Consider the following 14,684-nt stretch of genomic DNA (forward strand, 5'->3'; position numbering starts at 1 on the left):
ACCCCTGCGCCCTCTACCGGCCAGTGTTGGTAACGCTTATAATTATATGTTGTCGTCGACTCGCGTCCTCGTCGCATCCTCGTCCACATCCACATCCACTTTTCGTTCACGCGCGTCCCACAAATCGAGTCTGTGACCCAGTTTGCGTTTTCTTTTAACGCTTAATACATTTTATTTGTTGCCAAGAACACTCACAAGAAAAAGTTGAAGTTAGAAAAGTGATGGAAGAACTTCAAGGAATTTATGGAGCTAGAGAAATGTGCACTTGAGATATGCCATGATGGATAAAGATTGTCTAGAAATATCTTTTTTAATAAATTCCTTAAGTTGTAAGTTAGTTTACGGTATTTAGAGACTTTAAGAATCAAAAACTATTCATGTTGAAACATGTTGTTTATGTTTGCACTAAGCAGTGTTGCAAAACTTCAAGGAAACGTAAGCCTGCCAACTACCATAACCTAATTTAAAAAAAATGTTATATAGTTCTTCTTTTGTTTATCTATGGAGTTCATGGATTTAAAATTACACACTTATCATAATAATTTTCGAAATAAAAACCTTATAAAATAATTAAATATGTTATTTGTTAACCGATTTTCATGATTTTTTCTCCGTGCAGCAGCATTGTAGTTACGGCTATTGTTGCTGCACTCGAGCTTTTGCGCTCATAATTGGGTGCACCCCACAGAAAGCACCCACAGCCCCCACAATGAAGGCCACGCTTTGTTGCATTTGTTGACTGGCGCTTGACTTTGGCTTTTCTGCTTTCGCTGCTTATTTTCCAAGTGGAACACTTGAGTTTTAATGACCTTCAGGGCCTTGATAACAGTCATTCACGCGTGTTAAAGAAGAATTGGTCTCTCCACTTCTGCCAGCGAGCATCTCGATCATCGCTTCCCCATTAGAGTGGACCGCTTAGAATTAAAGCAGCTGCCATGAAAGTTTTTATTTGGTAAAAAAAAGGAACAGAGACGACGATAAACTTTCGCCGTTGTCTGGCCGAGCTTGGTTTAATTTATGTATTTAGTTTGGCTTCGAAAAAGGCGTCCGTTTAATGGTTTTATGTCCTTGTTGAGTGGTTTTCCCCGCGCATCGCTGCCACTTAATTTCTCCCACCCAGGTCGGACTGATTGTCGGCAAACAGAAAAAAGAAGAAGTATAAAAGCAGGTTCTAACTTTTCGCCCCCTCTGCTACCCAAAAATCACGCATTTATCCAGCTCATTTCGAAGTTTTTGGTGAAAAAGTTGGAATTTTGACTTTTTGTTAGGCTTGACCGAGTATTATAACTTTTTCGGTGAATTTGTGAATCAATTATAATTACCATTGAAGTAGGCCGAGAACTATCAGTTGCACTGAAAGTTTTGGTGACAGTTTGTGATTTCATGTTTGCTATTTAAAACTTTTTAATACTCATTTCTTCTTTGTTAAAAGCTTTTATATATTTTATTTGGGTTTTGTAATCTACTTTTGGCAAGAGCAAACATTAATTTTTAAACCCTTTACGCTTTCATCTTCAACGAAAATGTTATAATTTTTTTGTACCTTTCTATCCCTTTTTTACGGTAAGCAATTTGATTTACAGTGACGACCATTCCGAGTGCCGAAACGCATGTCTTTTATGGGTCGTTAGGTGGACTGGTGCAGGTGTATCCAGGCCAATTCGAGCCGGACCTCACCGGACCCCTTGGATTTTGCCTCTATTTATCACAATTTATTTATGGTTTATCAAAGCGCAGCACCTGCGACACAATTGTCCGGCAAAAATGTTTGGGGATTCAAATGGTGATGGAAGAGTTGGGTCTTTCATCAAATAAATTGGGGGGTACTCAAGGTTGTATGGGGCTTGCTTTAAATTTTTGATTCTGTTTGGCACTACTATAATGTAGATAATCTACTATTCTCCGTATTTCACTAAAATACTGTCTCAATAATGTGTACTCAATTTTTGGTCATCTAAATATCTCCTTGAATTTCGAAAGCCGATAAAGCCAATGTCCATTAGGCAAATTATTGCCCCATTTGGCATTAAATTGCTGCTGCACATGGGTAAAGTTTTGCTAAACTTTTCTTTTGGCAGCCCAATCGAGTGTCACTTAATTTGCTGGAAAATTAATTGACAGGACAGAAGCTGAAAAGATGCTTTTAATAATTTAGTGCAATGCATTTCGGGCCCGAAAGGCTGCAAACTGTCGATGTGTATGCCATAAATTATGCATGAATGTGTCTCCGTCCGTCGGCCCTTTTGGAAGGCCCCTCGCCGCACATAGGCACTTGGGCACTTGGGAGCCATTCTGTGGATGAAGACGCCCTGATGAGGCGGCATATGGGCTCCGACATGGACTATAAACAAATATAATTATGTGAGCAAATAATTACATTATCGGCTGCGTCGCCAGCTGCAATCATGTGACCCCAAACAAATGGCGTTTGTTAAGCCAATTACGTGCACTCTTCACATGCGGTGGCAGGTGGAAAACGGTCGAGGAGAAGCTGCCAAACGGCTGCCGGAAGGAAATGGCCAGGACCTCCGTTTTCCCTTCGTCCTGCTCGCATATGTGTGTGTGATTTAAATTGTCAGCATTTCTCCTCGTCTGGGAAATTGTGCTGGTTTTTCAGGAATTCAATCGCTCGGCCGTTGCACGGTTGATTTAATCTTGGTGACGTCAAAACCATGCAAATTTTCCAAATATTTTCGTTTGCGGCAAGTTCTTGTTCCTCGCCTTTTACCCCATCTCCGTGCACACAAAGGAATTCCAATAAAATACAAACATGCATAAAACAAAAGACATTAAACTGCAGCGCTGCTGTCGTCCTTATTGTTGTCAACTTTCCCCGAGCTGCATAAAGGGAACCCAAGTAATTTAAATGAAAAACACAAGCCCCACGAGTTGAGAACCGAAAGCGATTGTTGGTGCGGATATTATACAAGGTAAGACAAAAAATCTTTCAACGCAAAAGTATGTGAATTATCGCTAGTTTTTTATATTATTTATTCTTAGTTTATTTTCTGTTCATCTAATAGCTGGGAACTCTCCTCTCCTGGCTTCTTGACCAATTTGAAAATGCCTTCAAGTAGCTTTACATTTATTGAAAATTCCCTTACAGCCCTGGCTACTCTGCTCCAAATACTCAGTTCGTAGAGCGTATTCCTGGGATGTGGAAATTGAAACCATTCTTTGAGCGGTTTTTTGGCCTTCGAGCTCACTTGCATATTCCCTGCCTTTTGCTGTTTGCTTTCAATGAAAGCACACACACGAAAGGGAGAATGTCAGGTGAGCCTGCTGTCTTTGCGGCCCCTTTACCAATGCCCCTGGGGCGTATACGTTATGAAAAAATTGAAAACCAGTCCCTGCTCAATAGCCATACAGAGAGGAAAAATGATAATGAACTTTGGTTTATTTTATTTCTGCTAGCTTAAATATAAAGTAAATATACCTAAAAGAAATGATTAAATATTTATTTTCAAGGATGTATCTTATACTTCATTTATATATGTATCATATTTTTAAGTAATTTTATCCGACATTTCATTGATTTATAATCCTTAAATTTCTGTAAAATTCAAATATTATTTTTCTATCTGCACAGGACAGCCCACTTCAATGTGTTTATAAACACATAATACCCAAAAACTCAAAGTTTCCCCTAGTACGTCAAACACGTAAGCTGCAGTTGAAAAAGTCAAACAACAAAGTGCAATGCGACACGTTGCACTTTAGTTTGCCAAATGCCCGGGCACTATGCCCTGCCATCGGGTGATGTATAAGTGTGTACATTGTGCAGTCGAGGGACCGCCAATATTGAGTAGCCTGCCATTATGCATAGCCATTTATTGCGGCTTTCAATTGCATTACCCCGGCGAACACTTGATGTAGCTACAGATATAGATGTCGATGCTGATGGGGATGGAGATGTGCAGCCCCAGACACAAACAACACAAATAAACACAAACATGGGGTCGTGGCAGACTGGGACACAAAATACAGACAGGCTCCCAGACAAAAAGGGGGCGGTGGCAGGGGGAACAGCGTGAACAAAGTGGAAATAAATATATATCCAACTGGGAGACATCTTTTAAGATACTTTTAAGAGACTGCTGGTTATGCAGAGTATAAGAAAGGAATACCATATTAACAAATATCAGAAAATAATAATATACATATAAGAATGTTCTTTTAGATTAGAACACCAATAGTATATTGTAATAAAAACTTTCCACAATAATTTTTGAATGTTAATGCATATTATAAAACAAAACTAAATTTTTGAACAATGTAGAATGTATTATAAAGGAAGGTAGTTAAAATCAAATAACCTTTTCTTGATAAAACAGATACAAATTGTTACATTTTAACAATTAAAATTACAATAAAACAAATATTAAGTGGTTAGAAACAAAATAACAATAAGTTGAGTTACTGTAAAGACCCTTTCATGCGAATGGTAAGTTCCTTGTTGATAATGAAAAATGGTATAGAACTCTGGGATACTCGCATTCCCAATAGTTTTAGGAACTTGAATGGAAATGTACGTGTAATGCAATCGGCGCCAGCACTCCGTACTTTTGGTGTTTTGCCGCGTGGTGCACAATGGCCCGGCTTACACATATATTTGTATATATTTTCGCCAGGACTCCGTGTCCTGCCGACATGTCCTTGGCCTTGGTCAATGAGCGCGTGCTGGGCTGGGTTCAAATGGCGGCTACAAACACTATGACTACTACAATTTCCTCTTTCGCTTTTGTTGTCGCTTGTACTTTGGACGAATTTGCATTGCAAACTCCATTAGGGTTGCCTCCTAAGTGGTGGGGAATATCGGAAAATTGGAAAAGCGTCGACCGCCTTTGTTTTCCGACCGTCCATCGCCCTCTTCGCACTGCGCCCTTCGTCCACCGTCCTGTGCCATTGTCTTGGCCATTAATGAGATTCGATTTGGGCCTGGCCAACATCTCCGGCAGACGGCAAAGTACCTGTCATGGCTTAGACCCCGAACCCCATTTAATTGGCCCGATCGGGTGCGGCCTTCGCCAAGGTTGCAGCCCACGTGCTGAAAGGTGCCGAAACGCCCACACGTAAAATGTACTTTTGATTCATAAAACTGCACGAATGCCCCACCTCGGCCGGCTGGAAAACAAGGCGATGTTACTTGCACTTAGCAAAATTACCATAGCACGTTACTACGACAACGCTCGAGGGGCAGGGTGGGGGAAGAGGTTGCGGCCACCTTTATAGGGCCGAAGCCAATTCATATTTTAAAGGCATTTTCGTAATAATAACATAAATTACGAGTACGGGTGTGGCGGAGCGAGTGCGAAAGAGTTATGGGGCCGTACACCTGACTGCAAAGTTTTGGCCAGGCTCTCCCCAGTTGTACCCTTTCAGAGGGTGGTAAAAAAAAGTGATACATGTATTTTAAATATGTTAGGTAAATTATAATATATGAATAATAATTGTTACTTGTTTAAGTTCAAGGGTTTAAATGGCATACAAATTATAAGCTTTATAAATAGATTTTGTTTATAATTTATTTTCTTAGATGAGTAAGCCCACGTACATCATCATATTTATTAACTATTTTCCATGTTTAATATTTTTTGGTCTTCTGAAAAAGTGTGTTCGGAGTCTTGAATACCAATTCAATATTTCCCTTCAAGTTTTTCTTTTACCCGCTTTTTTTGGCTTTCTTGCTTTTGTATGTCAGCGGAAATTTCCAAATTGACCGTGGCTTCAATTTTGTTGCTGCTGGCTCTGGCTCCTGGCTTTTTGGCCCGACTCCCTGGCTGCATACAATAAAATACAAATTACAGACAATTGATTTTCCATATGATTGCCACGTGGAGTGGAGCCGCCGAAAGTAGGCAAAGGTTAATTGCAGACTTCTGGCCGACCGAAACTGAATGCCAAAGTGGGCGCCTGTTTTTTCTAGAGGATCCATAAAAGTTTAATCATTGCACTCGGGACATTTTTTAGCGCGAACTGAATAAATAAAATGTAAATTATAATATTGCAGTCAAACGGCAAGTGGGGGAAAAAAAGAGGAGAATTGCATTTGAAACCGGGCAACCGCAACTAATGACGTCCCCGAGGGGCTATCGAAGAATTGAAGCGCTGAAAACACATCAAAGTGGTTTTCTCCACTGTGGATTGGTTAAAATAAAGCGCCAAATTATTTATGTGCAGAATCCTTTAATGACAGATAACTCAGTTGGGTCATGGATGGCTGGCAAAAAAAGTAAATACACTCCGCTGACCATAAAATATTGATGGCAAATATTTATACAAATAAAAGCTCGAGTCGGTTTGGCTCTCCACCCCGGCAGTTGGCCTGCATTTTTTGTGCACTGGCCAAGCGGAAAAGTAAACGTCCCGCCAAATGCATTTCACAATTCGCGAGGACAGGTGCTGCATCCCCACAGATGCATTCATATATTTGCCCACTTCATGTGCGCTGAGCTCTCCGCATTTCTGCCTTAAATATTTAAGCTCATTTTTTTTTTCTATTTACTCAAAATATTTGCCCGGCTTTGGCGCATTTCATCGGGCACTTTGCATAAATTTTAATAAACTTCATAGGCCTCTCCGACGCTCGGCCGTCCGGCACTCTAATGCAATAGTCAAACATAAATTTACATAAATATTGCAGACCGATGCGCGCTTTAATCGCGGCAATTAAAACATTTGCACAACGCATCGCTGCCCAGGCACAAATACAAACGAAATTGCGAAAATAGCGAAAATGCCGCAATCGTTGGGAAAATGCAAGGCACGAGGTGCAATTTTCCCCCGACATCCCCGCCCGCCCTTTGACCAAAAATATTTTTGTGCATTCTTGATGACGTGGGCTGGGCCGAAACAATAAATACGGCAGGGAGGGATGGCCCCCGACTTTCAGGACTCACCTGCACCGAATGATCCAAATTATTGATGATGCGTATCACACGGCCGGCGCTGCGCTTTATCGAGCCTGATGTGGTCGATAATGTGCCCAAATCCGCTTCCATTATTGAGGGCTTCCGACTGGCGGGCTTGGAGCCCCATCCCTGGTTTCCAGGCGATGCATACCACATCCCGTTCTTCTTGCCGTAGCTGGCGGGCTGACCGGAAAATACACGGCGAGAGCGGGAAAGCGGAGGTGAGAACAAATAAATAGTGAAAGTACGTGCGAATGGTTGAGTTTTCGGCATCGACTAGTATCCCATCGCCAGAGATGGGCGCGTAACTCTTGTGTATATGAAGTGGGTTATGGTAATGGAAAAAGTTATAAAAATATACTACTGCTACTTTTTCTTCAACATTATTATAAGTTATAATACAATTTGGGTTCGCTTCATTATTATAATTAGTATAATTTGAAAATGGTATATATATCATACATAGTTGGTTAGCATGGTTTTCTAAGCTCCCAAATATTTTAAAACATTTAAAGGTACTATATAATTGTGACTGGGCTAGAAATTACTAATTATATATTTTAGATTATATATCTCAAAAAACAAATTGTTAATGTCAATATTATATGGTATTCTTTAAAGGTTAAAACTGTTTTAGGAAATAAATATAGGTTTATAGTTTATATGAATGTTTTTATTGGGGTTCCCATAAAAGTACCAGAAGAAAACACCCAATAAACTTCCCATCACTACCCAGCACATCCCCTTCCTCCCCCCAAAATGTATTTTGTGCGTATGTATATGCCATTTACAGATTGCTGGCATCGCGGCTTTCGTGAAAAATTCCGCGCAAATCTGGAATTAATTAAATTGTTTTGCAGCACGCACCGACCTGGCTTGACCATGGAAATGGTTGTGGATGTGGATGCGGATGCGGATTTGGACGTGGTTGGGGACGTGTACATGGACATGGACACGCACCCACACGCGTCACAGTCGACTGGCCAAATCAAGCAAATCTCAACCCACCCACTCGAGTTCACGCACTGCCAAATTCAGCAGCCCAGCCAAAACTTGCCTGTGCGGTGGGAATTCGGTTTTCTTTTTTGCCTTTCTGAACTAGGTTCTTAGCCCAGCCTGCCATCCATCCCAGGGGGCATCAAAAATGCTTGACTTTTGGATGGCGGCGTGAGAGGTTCTGAAGATTGAGATGGATGCGATGAGCTGGTGTTAGACATGTAAGCTTGGGGATTATAAACAAATGTGAACGACTTGGCAAGGTCTTAACTATTATTAAAAACTTAATGAACGCAGACAAGGTTGCGTGTGGCAAATTATCAGAAATATGTAGGAAAACTATGTATTAAATAATAAATATTTAGGTTAAGGGACTTTAGATATGTAGATTTTTTTCCTTTACTGAGACTGGGGAAGTATTTTCATTGCTGACTTGGCAAATTAGTAGTCGTAAGTCAAGAAAGCATTGAGTATATATTTTTAACAAATTTATTTAAAGAATTCACATGGTTTTCCTTTATGTCTGTGCTCCCAACTATCCGCTTTGATGATCTATTCCTCATCACGACCCCATCCCTGTTCCACTGGCTCTTTGAGCCAGCCCGCAAATTGGAAAGAAGTCCGCCGCAGACTGCGTGTGTATTGGCATTTGCTTTCATCCCATTGAATGATTAGGGCCACTGACAGTGCGAGATTAGTTGGCCCACAGCCTGAATAAATTATCAGCCTAATCCCTGGCCCCAGACTCCCGGCATTCGCAACTCGGCGGGGTTAATGCTCGGGGTGGAGTTCGACTATTTATATGTAGTTTCCCTAAGCTTTCCATTTGCCTAATCATCCCAGAGTCGCCCCGGGGGAAAATGCCACTTTCATTCAAAGTACGAGTGTTGCACTGCTTTGACAGATATTTGTGGCATTTTTGCCATTTGCTGTGCGGTGGAAGCCTTTAAATTGAGTCGTTCACTCGTTGCATTCAATTTGACAAATGCATTTTTCCTATTTTGTCGGCCTGTCGCATACTTCAGCTTTCTGCCACAAACAGAAGTCGGGGACCATAATTCAAAATAAATAAATTGTTTAATTTTAATTGTTTTTCGTCTTTCTGCCTCGTACCGTATCGCATGGCATCGCCTCGCCTCATCTCGATTCGTTTGATCCGTAGGTGAAAATTCAATTTTAATTCCACATTCGGCTTCGATGGATTTTCAATTTAAATTTCCTTTTCTCCACAACTCGATTGCTTTCTTGCCATTCCTTTGCCGCTGTGCAAAGGTGGCTGGGATATACAATTATTGTGGACCGAAAACAGGGGCCAAAGGACGAAACAAAAAGTGGAGTCTGAAATTAATGTAAATTCGTTTTTAACACAATTCCTCAGCCGGCAATTTCACATTTGCTTTGTGGGAGGAATCGAACCCAAGCCCCCAACTGACCCCAATACTGTTTTTGGGGGCCAACACACTTGGAACACACAGAACTCCGGCCTGGTCTGGCTGGGATTTCGGGGGCCCAGGCCCAGCATGTGCACAAGGTTACCATCAAAATCAAGGCTTTTAATTGAAATTCAACAAAAATGCAGAAATTCAAATATGCCCTCTCGTCCGCCGTGTGTTGGTGCGTATCTGTGTGTGCTTCGTCGAGATTTGGCCATCGTGCCAAATGGAAAAGCCAAAGCCGGAAAACTCAGTGCACGTGTCAATGATTGTTGTTGCTGCCTGGGGAGGCGGACACTTCCGCCTCCCTTGGCGGAAATCAATTAAAATTCCGCCAAAACATAATAATAAATACGAGCCGTTTTTGCCGCCTATTAAAAGCGCGAATGAATACACTTTTATTGCACGCAAAAAGTCTCCTGCGGTGATTTAAATGAAATGAGACTAAATAAATTCCAAAGTACCTACATATATCCGCAATTTTCGGCTATGGCTTCCCTGCTAATGCTGTTTATTTAATCAAATTTTATAATTATTCAGGGTAATGCGATTATCGCTTCCAGGATTTTGCCACTAACTTTTAATTATTTAAAGCTCGTTCAATTGAACGGGCTTTTGTTGGGAACTTCACTGCATCAATGTTATTGGAAATTTGAGGAGCAAATGTAACGTATACGGGCGTTTTAAGTTTGTATAGAAATTGCAAATTAAATAGATTAAAATCTACTTAAGTGCCAGTAAACTAGGATATCTAATAGTTAAAGATTTAATCTTAAATGTACATTTCGTTCAGCCATTTAGGCAAAAAATGTATTATATTAAGGGGTGTTTGCCGACTCGACATGGTAAATATCACATTTACTTAGTCTTGGTTTTAATTAAAAATGCTTTTTTGTAACGTCACAGATTTGTGCATTCAGCATTTTGCTGGCCTGTGTACACATCAAAAAATTCATTAAACCGAAAACCCGGCATTGACCAAATAATCTTTTATTTATTTCAGCCAAAGAGATATATATTCTATATTTTGTTGAGCTGTAGGGCAGACTGGAGCTTTAAAATTGGCCCGCACCAGTGGGAAAAGGGAATTCCTTCTGGGGGCCTGGGGGAGTGGAGTTTTGGGGGGTTGGTCCTGCCACTTAGCAACTAATATAAGCGGCAAAGAACCAAAAAAGCTTAAATTACGCGCTCAATTAAACTTTAAGCAAGTTGGCAGAGGCCAGAGACCAATTCAATACAAAGGGGCCGGCAAAATCTAAGCGCAACTTCAAAGCCCTTTCTACGTTTGACGTGCAGCCTCGCAGAAAATTCAGTAAAGCCAAAGCCAGGACCAAAGAGGGGCGGCCCCCTTTGGGGGTGTGGCATGTCCTAAGTGGCAGCTCAAGATGCCGCATTTTACGCATATTTAGGCCACATTTCAACCCTCCCCCTTTGGTAATCTTTATGATTATTATCGGTTTTTGGCTTGATGGTTGGAGAGCGAAAATTGGTTTTTGTTTTGGCGTAAACAAATAAAATAGTTTGCCCAATAAACTGGTAAACATATAAATACATATTGACATTTATGCCCGGCATGGAACCCCAGAGATACTCGCGCTGGGCTAATGCTAAATGGGTTTTAAAATTTACGGTCAATTTTATGTGTTACACCAGGCGTATACGTAATGTTTACTGTTTCACACCTTTGCTGGGTTTGTTTGGATTAGATTGGGATTTGGCAGTAATGAAAAATTATTCGGAAAATGGCAGCGAGCATGATGAATGGGGCTTTAAAGGGATATTTGGGGAATTTATGACAAGGGCATGAATATGTATGGATTTATGCTTATTTATTGAAACTTGTGAACCTCTAAATTTTATTTTTCCATCATTTAGGATTGCCGCTCTCAGACATGTCTTCATTTCCATTTATTTTGGATTCCCTTGCCAGTTTAATTCTGTATATTCTGGCAAACACGCATTTCACTTAATCAGCAGTTAAGAGCAAGTTAGTGGCTAATGTAAATATCATCTACTCAACGTTGTGTGAACTTTTTGGGCATAGCATAAATTTGCGCTGACATGGCACATGCCACATGTCGTGCACACATATATTCCTGCACGGAGCAAAATGCATAGCAACAAATCCGAAATGTTCTTAAAATGATTTTGAATTAAGGAGAAACTTTAATAAATTTGATAGTTAGTTATTAACATAGATATCTTTGAAAAGCAGATTTATACATTTTATAAAGACTAAAACAATATAGTGAGTTTTTTAAAAGATCAATCAAAAATTATCTACAAATTTTTTGAGAGTTTCCAATTCGAATATTAAATATTTAAAAATTATTAAAGTTTTTTTTAATGATATTTAATATTAATAATAATATTCATACACACTTTAAGTGCCTTAGCGAAAGCCCTCTTATTATAAAACAAGTCTTAAGTGAATTAAAAGTTCCTTTCGCCATGCATAGGTAATTCTGTTTCGCGCTTAATTATGACTACATTTGAACTTATTTTGCAAAGTAAATCTCAGTGGCTGAATGTTTCTGAACTCGCATCCCAGTGTCTGCTGTCCACCGGCATGTCGAAGTCGAAGGGAAATATTTAAAATTGAGCATACATCAGGCGGGGGCAGCAGGACGGGACAGAGCAGGGCAGGCCGGGATTCGGTGGCCAGCACACGTAGACCATTAAAAAACACTTAGAAAAACAACAAAAGTCATTTAAACTTTTTGCCAACTTTTTTTCCGCCCGCACACTGGGCGGCTTCTCAATTTCTCTGCGAGGCAAAAAATGAAATGTGAAATTAAGAGATGTGTGCAGAGGGAATGGGCACCGGGTAGCTGGAAACTGGAAGCTGGGAGCCCGGAGATGTGTGATGTGATGTGCCGGACTCTGGACTCCGGACCACGGACTACGGACTACGGGCTCCAAGGCCCAGAGTCCGGTCTCTTTGTTTACATTGTGCCGACTGAACTGACCCAAGACTTCGTGGGGGATGTGAGCATCACAAAGGGCGAACTTTCCTCGCTATCCTCGTCGATGTACATTTAAGCGAAAGTTTCTTTCCCGTTTCCCGTGTGGGTGTGTGTGTGTGTGGGGGGCACTTTTAATTCAGTTGCAGTTTTATCCGCCGCACAGCATTAAGTTCCGTGGGAAAGCGAGGTGGCGGCGCCGGGCGGAGAGTGCTAAATAAATGTAATTTTCTGCGCGCGAAATGAGTTAATTGAAATCATTTACATTTAATTGCACTTTAAATTAGTTAATTCGCTAAGGTTGATTTATGCGGAGCGGCGTCCAGGATGTGTGTTTCTATGGCTATAACTATTGGCGGCAACCGGGTTCACATTTCGTTTTGGTTTCGTTGGCGTTCGCTGAGCAACTGAATGAAAGTCGGCGGCAACGCTACGTATACGCGATATGCGCGATATACGTTACGCTGTCCTCTGTTGGCCAAGTGACCACGCACACAGCCAGGCCATAAAACTTCTATATAGCGTGTACATAAAGAATATTCAAATTGGCAACTCGGCACCTGAGCCCTCACTTTTGGCGCATTCAGGCATGAAGTGTACTCAATGTACTCAATCTACTCGTCACACTCACTCTCACACTCGCACTCAGACACACACTCATGTGCCCATATTTCTTGTATACTTGTATTTATTTATTGTTTTGCCAAATCAGGGCCGTCAATCTCGAAAACTTCGCGGCCATTAGCCCCCATCACCCCGCGATTCCCTCTCGGAGGCCCTACCCCCGCTTTTTGTTCCAGTGTATGTGTGGCGCTGCTTCCGCCACTCGCCGCATGGGGGCGCTGCTGTAGTGAATCAACAAGGCGTCGCTGAAATTGCGCGCCAAAAATTCCCTCGAAACGCTGGTACACATATGCATTCGGACGGGTATTTGTGTTTGCAGGCGAGTCCTGCGCCTGATTTGTTTGCCTTAAGAGAATCATTTGCCTCATGAGCTATTGGCCAACGCTTAGGCTGTGGGCCAATACACGAGTTATGGCCAAGCCTTTATTGGTTATGCATCGTGAGGAATATATCCTCACCATGTCGAGCAGGAATTCGGCGAAATAAAGCACACGGAGAACTTGTTTTGGGTGTGGTTCAGTTGAATTAGAAATATATTCAATTACTTCAGGAAGCCAAAAAAAATGAAATAATTATCGTTGTCATATGACTTGTTCAACGTTTTAAGGTTTTAGGATTATTTAAGTTTTTAGAAAGGCACTTTTAAAATTGTATTTAAAAAGTGTTCGCAATTTTACAAGGCAAGAGAACAGATGGAATCTTTTTGTAATCTTATTGAGTATATTAAAATTTAGCCTAACTATTTTTAGGACACTAAAAAATTATAAGGACATATTAAAGAGAATGAGAGAAACAAAAATATATGTATCTTTAGGTATTCAAGATAGTTTTGTAATACCTTCACTCACTTTTTATTAAAAAATCTTATAAAAATCTACTTATAGTTTAACATTAACATATATCATATATCATGAAAAGGAAACCCAAGCTAACTAGGCTTATCAAAAGGGCCTAGGCGTAAACTAATCCTAAACCAAGAGACCTGGTTGGAGTAACCCAATCTTCTGCCATGAGAACATATCATATAGCCCAAGGAATCGGTCAGCTCTGACGGATAAATCACGAAATGAAGTATGCACGCCCATGTGAACATATATATGAATGTATTCCTCGAGGAGTGTTTGTGTGCGTGCCAAAGGAGCCGTATAACTTTCACTTGCGAAAGAGTCTCAAAGGAAAGCGTTCTGCTGGCAGAGGAAGAAGTGGAGCGCGCCTGGGTTTTCCCCGCTTTTCCTGGCTTTGTTGTGTGTTGTGCTGTTGCCTTGTTTTTGCCATTGCCCTCTGAGACGGCCACTTTCGCTCTCCGCCTTCGGGTTACACTCAGAGCCACACTCACACTCGCCATTTGCATTGGTGTTTGAGTTGCTGTTTGCATTGGTATTGCCATTGGCACTGGTATTGGTGGCGCTATTGGTGTTGGCCCGCTTTTGGCTTTGTGCTGATGTATAGTTTTGCGGCAGGTGAGGATGGCTGGGGGTCCGTTCTTGGGCAACTTGATGTGGTAGTTTAGCTTATTGCTTTTCACTTTGAAGTGGCTTATATGGATATTTATTACCATGTCGGTTGTATTTGAATTTCACTGGCACGAGTCACGCGCCAGCTCTACGAGTCTGCTCCTTTTCTCTCTCTGCCTTTCTTAGGTAGTTTGCCTTTTTGCACCAGTATTTGCCTTTGATACGCTGGCCTAGGGGCAATACATCAGGGGCCACTCTGCCTTTTTTCCAATTTCGCCCAGCTTTTCCTCTCTGTTTGGTTTG

At 41.2% G+C, this 14,684-nt stretch overlaps 1 protein-coding gene across 2 annotated transcripts in view; it reads right to left on the bottom strand.

The window, feature by feature from the left end:
• LOC108035593 (echinoderm microtubule-associated protein-like CG42247) overlaps nt 1-14,684 on the bottom strand; it is a 42,145-nt gene that overhangs the window by 4,463 nt on the left and 22,998 nt on the right. Inside the window, exons 1-2 of one of the 2 annotated variants that reach the window (XM_017111265.3) lie at nt 12,310-12,690; nt 6,900-7,094 (exon numbers count right to left, since the gene is read on the bottom strand). In XM_017111265.3, the coding sequence (XP_016966754.1) occupies nt 6,900-7,094; nt 12,310-12,378 (264 nt within the window). In that variant the 5' untranslated portion in view covers nt 12,379-12,690. Of the gene's footprint in view, nt 1-6,899; nt 7,095-12,309; nt 12,691-14,684 lie in introns of those variants that run through there. The other variant, XM_017111264.3, reaches the window with a different exon arrangement.

The sequence above is a fragment of the Drosophila biarmipes genome, chromosome 3L, assembly GCF_025231255.1.
Source record: "Drosophila biarmipes strain raj3 chromosome 3L, RU_DBia_V1.1, whole genome shotgun sequence".
Lineage (NCBI taxonomy): Eukaryota > Metazoa > Arthropoda > Insecta > Diptera > Drosophilidae > Drosophila > Drosophila biarmipes.